The sequence below is a fragment of the Neophocaena asiaeorientalis genome, unplaced genomic scaffold (genome assembly GCF_003031525.2).
Source record: "Neophocaena asiaeorientalis asiaeorientalis breed wild unplaced genomic scaffold, Neophocaena_asiaeorientalis_V1.1 scaffold823, whole genome shotgun sequence".
Taxonomy (NCBI): Eukaryota; Metazoa; Chordata; class Mammalia; order Artiodactyla; family Phocoenidae; genus Neophocaena; species Neophocaena asiaeorientalis.
Window position 1 is genome coordinate 566,708 of NW_020172767.1, and position 7,037 is coordinate 573,744.

Here is a 7,037-nt window from a genome sequence, read left to right on the forward strand (position 1 = left end):
GGGGATTTTCAGCAAAAGCAAGGGGCCTCAGCCTGCACAGGCCAAGCCAGAGTCTGAGGAGCCCTGGGTCTGCGCCCCAGGGCTGCCCCTCTCTGGTTTGCGCACACCCTAGATGGAGGTCGTGCCTGAGTGTCAGCTCAGCCAGACTCTCCTGACACCCTGACCTGGGGTCCAAGAGTGTCCACCCTCCCCCTCCCCCGGGCAGCTCAAGCTCCAGACACCTGTCACCTCGGGCCTGATGTCAAGGAAGCTGTGGGCAGAGGCCAGGCGGGAACACAGACACAGCTAACTGAGGGCTCCTAGAAGTTCAGAAATAGGCAGTGCCGAGCGCCCAGATGCCAGTGGGCGCCAGCTGCCAAACAGACTTCCCCTCCCGGCAGCTCCCCCTGCGAACAGGCTGCAATTTTCAGGTCACCGCTTTGCTGGACGGGGCTACCCAGGTGGGACCCGGACGCAGAGCCCAGTGGTGTCCGGCCAGCCGAGCAGCGTGCAGCCTTCGCAGAAGAGCCGAAGGCAAGGCCTCTGCCTGGTGGCCCAGCCCGGCGGGGTGTCTGGAACAGGGCCGGGCCCTCAGTGCAGGAGGAGGGGGCGGGAGGAAAAGGAGCGAACAGCTGCGCGCTCCGTGGGGAGGATCCCCAAATAGAAAGTCACATACGCACTGCAGGCTTTGACCCAGAATGCTCAGAGCTACACCATAAATCCAGCGCTCCTCGGGCAGCGGGGCTGCTGCTGAGCCTGAGATATCCTCAGGGGCCCTGTGTCTCTACCTGAGCTCCAAGGACACTTGTCTCTCATCGCCTTTCTGAGCCAATGCCAATCTCTGATCATTAAAAAAAAAAGTGCTCACAGCGGTAATACCCTGTGTGGTTTACACTGCGTTCATATCCACACCTTGTTCATCGTCATCTGACGCGGGCAGAGGGCACAGCCTCATGCAGCATCCCAGTCACTGTCTGGGACAGCTGCCTCCCCAGTGAGCTGATTCCTGGACCCGCCGGCTCCTGGAAGCTGGGGCCATACACCCTGCTCCCCTCTCCTGGGGCCAGTGCACCCTGCCCACAGCCGACATGAAGAAGGGGACACTGGGCTGCCTCTCCAGGCTTCCAAGAGAGCTGTTTACACAACTCAGCCCAGGTCCTGGCTGGCTGTCCCTACTCCCTGTGGGGTTTTAATTAGCCTGGCTCTCGGCTCACAGGCTGGGCAGTGGACGATGCTGGTCAGGGCACCTGGGTTTGAGATCGGAATTTCCAACCTACTGCCCGCGCAGCATTGGGAAAGTCCCTCGGTCTCCTCCCCGGTGAAGTGGAAATATTAGTCTCTGTGTCACAGGAGTAGACGAGCTATTGTCTACAAAGGAACGTGCACAAGAGAGCCACTTGGCCATCCTCTCCTCCCGGCTTCCGAGGAGGACAGGCAGAACTACAGAGTAGGACACATCTGTTCCCAGTGCAGGAAGCCTGGGAAGAGTCTACCTACCCCTTGACTGGGAGCTGTTGTAGCCCATGGTCTAGCACAGGGCTGGGCACACAGGAGGAACCCTGGAAATGTGGCAGGAGGCCTGAGATATGCAGGCCCTCTGACCTCAGGAGCAAAGGGACTTACCCAAGGGCTCACAAAGTGCTAGTTAGTTAGAGCCCTGGAATGAAATTTGAGGTCTCCTGAGTCCCCTGTGCTTTTTGCAAAGAAAAGTGTGTGCTTCCGAGGATGAGGGGCACAAACCCCCAACCTGATCACATGCCACGGCAGCCGGTGAACGGCCCTCCTCCTACCGGGCATATCTAAGGACACCAGTCTAAAGCAGAGCGACAGACAGGACTCCTTTCTGCCCCTTCCTCAGCTCCATTTGCATTGGAAGTGACAAGAAGGAGAAGAAGGGGTGAGCCGTTGGTTTAGGTCATACTGCAGGTGGAAAGCAGGCTGCACTTGGGGCCACCCGAATGGGGACCCTTGATAGAGCTCCCCACCTTCGCCATGAGCATCTTACTACAAGTCACTGGATTTCTTGGATCTAAGAGTCCTCATCCATAAAGAGGGGCAATGGCTGGGAAGGTCGGAAGGAAGACTGGACATGCCAACTCATGGTAACTATAGAGTCGGCCATTCATTATCATCCCATGACGACACACAGAAGGTGCGCCGTGAGCGCAGCATCCCGTTCCTTCTCCGACTGTACGTCTAATGCCCTTAATGCCTCCATTTTCTCTGGAGCTGCCTTATGAACGGATTAGGCGGCTGCTCAGAGCTGGGGAATCTTCGCAACTTTGGGTGCAGACTGAGACGGAGACGACTGGGTTCCAATTCCACGTGGGCTCTGAAGCGCTCCCATCTGGAGTGCTAGTATTTTAGAGATTCGTGCACTAGTAATCAATCCGCTCACCGTTCTGGGGGAGGAGTGGAGATCTTAACTTCAAAAGGAGGGAGCAAACATTCTGCCTCCTGTTAAAACTCCATACACTCACTGCAGAGACTGGATGCCTTATTAAAGCTTGGGTGGATGCCCAAGTGTTCAAAAGGTAAAACTCCAGATCACGAGTCGTTAAGCCATCAGGCTGCTGAATGAATGAACAAATGCTGAGAGGTGCTGCACTTTGTTACGACAACTGCTCCCACCTGATATGTGCTTGGAGCTTTGTGGTTTCCAACATGCTTCAGATCCAAGAGGCAGCAGAGCACAGTGGTGAAGAAAGCAGGCTCTGAGCTCTGCTGCGCCTTGTCTCTGTGACTTTGTCAAGTTGCTTAACCTCTCTGAGCCTCAGTTTCCTGGAGCTAACCTCTTCATCTCAGGGTTATCCTAAGGATTACAGGAAATAAGGCAGCCCTAATGCTTAGCAAGTGCATAGCGCCTAGTCAACACTCAACTAAAGGTGGCTATTCTTACTCCTGGTTCATTTGATCTTTGTCCTCAGAGTGGGCAAAGGATGGACAAGGCCCCATGGCTAGCTAGGAGCAGAAGCAAGACTGGAATCAGGTGTCCTGGGCCCTGGTCTTAGGCCAAGGAAAATCATCACATCAGATGCACGTTTTCTTGCAAGTGGACTCTCAATAATTTACATGGAGAAATGTCTATTTAGGTCTTCTGCCCATTTTTAGATTGGGTTGTTTGTTTTTCTGATATTGAGCTGCATGAGTTGCTTGTATATTTTGGAGATTAATCCTTTGTCAGGTGCTTCGTTTGCAAATATTTTCTCCCATTCTGAGGGTTGTCTTTTTGTCTTATTTATGGTTTCCTTTGCTATGCAATAGGTCCCATTGGTTCATTTTTGTTTTTATTTCCATTTCTCTAGGAGGTGGGTCAAAAAGGATCTTGCTGTGATTTATGTCATAGAGTGTTCTGCCTATGTTTCCCTCTAAGAGTTTTATAGTGTCTGGCCTTATATTTAGGCCTTTAATCCATTGAGTTTATGTTTTGTGTATGGTGTTAGGGAGTGTTCTAATTTCATTCTTTTACATGTAGCTGTCCAGTGTTCCCAGCACCACTTATTGAAGAGGCTGTCTTTTCTCCACTGTGTATTCTTGCCTCCTTTGTCAAAGATAAGGTGACCATATGTGCGTGGGTTTATTTCTGGGCTTTCTATCCTGTTGCACTGATCTATGTTTCTGTTTTTGTGCTAGTACCATACTGTCTGGATTACTGTAGCTTTGTAGTATAGTCTGAAGTCAGGGAGCCTGATTCCTCCGGCTCTGTTTTTCTTTCTCAAGATTGCTTTGGCTATTTGGGGTCTCTTGTGTTTCCATACAAATTGTAGAATTTCTTGTTCTAGTTCTGTGAAAAATGCCATTGGTATCACCTCACACCAGTCAGAATGGCCATCATCAAAAAAACGGATATGGGGATATGTGTATACGTATATAGCTGATTCACTTTGTTATACAGCAGAAACTAACACAACATTGTAAAGCAATTCTACTCCAATAAAGATGTTAAAAAAAAACACTTCACATGTAAATCCCAGGGCTGTTTCAAAGAACTCTCCTTTGGGACTGATATAATTTTATTAACAGAACTTGACTTGAAATTTGTTTTTTTGTTGTTGTTAGTCTGTTTCTTGGGAAAGGACAAAAAAAAAACAGGTAAGCTGAATGTGTCAGACCTCTACGCTGAGGATGCTGGCAGGACAAGGGAGGGTGGTGCTAGGGAAGTGCTTCCAGAGGTACACAGTTTCCTGGGGCTGGGGTGTGGGGCGTCATCCGTGGATGTTATAAAAGCACCCGAGGGAGAGCAAGCATTGGAAACAGCCGAGATCCAGTCCAGGCCACACCTGGGAGGTGCCAGTCCAGCTCCCACAAAGGACTGCTTTCTGCTGCTGCCATCCTGGGCCCTGTATTAACTTATCTGGACAGCAGGTGTCACGGTGAACTGACTGGCCATTCTGCTTTGAATCTGTCCGTCTCTGTCCACAAACACGGGGCTGCTGAGCCACTCAGCATGCGGAGCAGAGCTCCGTGTGGGCACCAGGTACCTTCCTGAAGCTGCAGGGATTGACCAGCTGCGAGAAGTCAGCTGTGCTCAAACCAGGAACTGCTCAAACCAGAACTGGCTGCGTCAGCAGTGCCTGGCTCCATACCCATCAGGCACAGCCAAAGGAGCGGGTGCCCTAGGTGTCAGCTCCTTCAGAGGCCATGTGCATCTTCCAAGAAGATGAATGTGATTTTGACCTTTCGGAGCCCAAGGCTTGGATGCCCTCCACTGGGGCAAATCCATGGTCTTCTAGGACAGCTTGGCTTTTCAGAAACAGCTCACTCTGAGCCACTGGCGGAGAATAAGGTGTGCCACGGAGGAGGGAGAAGGGCTGATTTTGATCAAGACCGAAGTGTGACTCTAAAGCAATGAATGTGAATTTTTGGCAAGACTTACAAAGGACTCTAAAGGCCACCTACAAAGAGAAGCCTAGCCAGGAAATGGCGTGAGCAAGGGCCGCTTCTCCAGAGCGAGGGCACGGGTGGCAGCTCTAAGAACCTGTTCCAGGAAAAACCCATCCTGCGCTGAGATCTACACTCATCAAAACCAAAACAATTACTTACTAGTCACACTTTCTAAAAGGGTGTTGGTGGGGCACACGGGGGGAAGGGGAAGAGGATCCTGCATCTACAACCCACCCAGTCTTCTCCCCTAGGGTTGGAAACAAGCGTGAAACAAAGGAGAAACTGCAAGTCCCGTGGAAACTGACCATGAACTCTGGACGCATTACCGGGAGGCTTTCCTTCACTGACTTAGTTCTTGACCATAAAAGAGAAGCAAGAACTAAAAAGGGTAATTAGGATGGAGGGTAGAGATTGCCATGGAAAGATGCCTGACGGGAGGGCTGGTAATTTGGAGGACAGGCCAAAGAAATCGCTCCCTCTCTGCCATCCCATCTTTCCGCCATCTCTGTGAGAGCTGGAACTTCAGTAAACAAAGTTTTGTAAATGCCTCAACTGGATACCACATTTTCAGTACATTGTTGGTGGTAGACAACCAGGGCAAAAGACAGCAACAGGATTTCAACGATGTCCCCGCACACTTGTGCACAGATCAGAATCCTCAACTAAATAGAAAACTGACTTACTGAAAGTGGGTTGCCCTTGGAATTGGAGAAGCCAGGCCCTCTAGTTATGTGAAATGACATTACCTCAGAGCCCCCAGCTCCCAGTTCTCTGAACAGGAAGGAAGCAGACCCACGGGTCTAGAAGAGCCATTTCCTCTCGGCTCTATTAATTGCAGAGATTAAGTGAGCCACTCCTTTGTGGACCTAATACACTGAGATAACAGCCATTGTGTTTGCGGCACTTCCTATTAACTGAGCTAACCCTGGTAGACTGGCGAGGTTGCAGGCTTTTATTGTCAGATTCAACCAACCGATGGCTCTCTGGAATCCCTAACCCTGAGTTTCGGACCCGTGGATGACATCTGAGTTCCAAGGGAAGAAAGCAGAAATTTGTCAAATGAGTTTTTGAAAGGACATCAGGGCCAGAGAATCGAATGGGAATCTCTTTCTGTGCCCTACTCACTGGCTTCCTGTTCTCAGTGGTACTAGGAAGCTAATATAATATATCTAGTGCCTGTCATCCCCACATTCCTGGTTTCTATTAAGGTAAAAAGTAGGTCTTTTTCCCTTTTCACCCTTCATCTCTTTCCAGTTGAACGGGTACAGTGCAGAGAGAGCTGGACTGGGAATCCACATGGAACCTTGGACTCTATTTCCTGCTCTTCCAAAAACTCACAAGGGGCAAGGTCAGCTCATCTCCTAGATCCCTTCTAGGTCAGATTTCAGTTCCTTACATTTTGGGTTGGTTGCTTGCCACCAAGTTCGCACAGAGAATTTCAATAACACATATTACGTTCAAGTTTAAGATTAGAAGCATTCAAAACCCCCCTCCCCCCCGATAGCCCATTGTCTGACCGATTCCTGGAGCTTTCTGGGCTCCTGACGATTTCCCACCATGGCGAAATGGGGAAGCATGCTCTTGGTTACAAGCCGACTTTTCCAGTCATCCATTGTTTGACCTGCAATTTTATTCTTGACTCTCCAAGGCGCTTCCCAAACGACCTAGACACAGGGCTTAGGGAGACAAAAAGTACACTGTCTTTCAGATATGAAGATGAGACCATTGACCCCGTGAATCACAGACTTGCATTCTGAGGACAGGTTTAGGTGGAGTCAGCCACGTTCGTTTTCCTGTCTCTCTTCCCACCCCACCACCCTCATGGAGCCCCTCCCACCTCCAGGGATGAAGGGCACCTCTGGGAGGCACTTGGCTGGGATGAGACCGCAGTCCCTGGCCGTGGGGCAGAGTGAAGTTCACTGGAGAGCTGAGGGATGGGTGGAGAAGCAGCCCAATGTACCTTAAATAACAGTGGGCTTAAAGGCAGGGAATGGGGCTCCTGGGTCTGGCTTTGCTTGTGTGGTACGCAGTGAGATCTGGGGAAAGGTTTTTCTGTTTTCTGACACAGGTTTTTGTTTTTTTTTTTTTAATATGAAAACCACGGCGGTTGGATCACGTGATGGCTTATTGCCCCTTCAGCTCTACTGAAGCCTTTGGCCCATAGAAGGAGCAAC

The 7,037-nt window shown here is 50.5% G+C and overlaps 1 protein-coding gene across 1 annotated transcript in view; it reads right to left on the bottom strand.

Annotated features, from left to right (window-relative positions):
* Positions 1-6,476, bottom strand: part of MAMLD1 (mastermind like domain containing 1) — a 57,077-nt gene extending 50,601 nt beyond the window's left edge. The window contains exon 1 of the mRNA XM_024740697.1: positions 6,380-6,476. Coding sequence (XP_024596465.1) covers positions 6,380-6,476 — 97 coding nt within the window. The remainder of the gene's footprint in view (positions 1-6,379) is intronic.
* Positions 6,477-7,037: the final 561 nt, after the last annotated feature.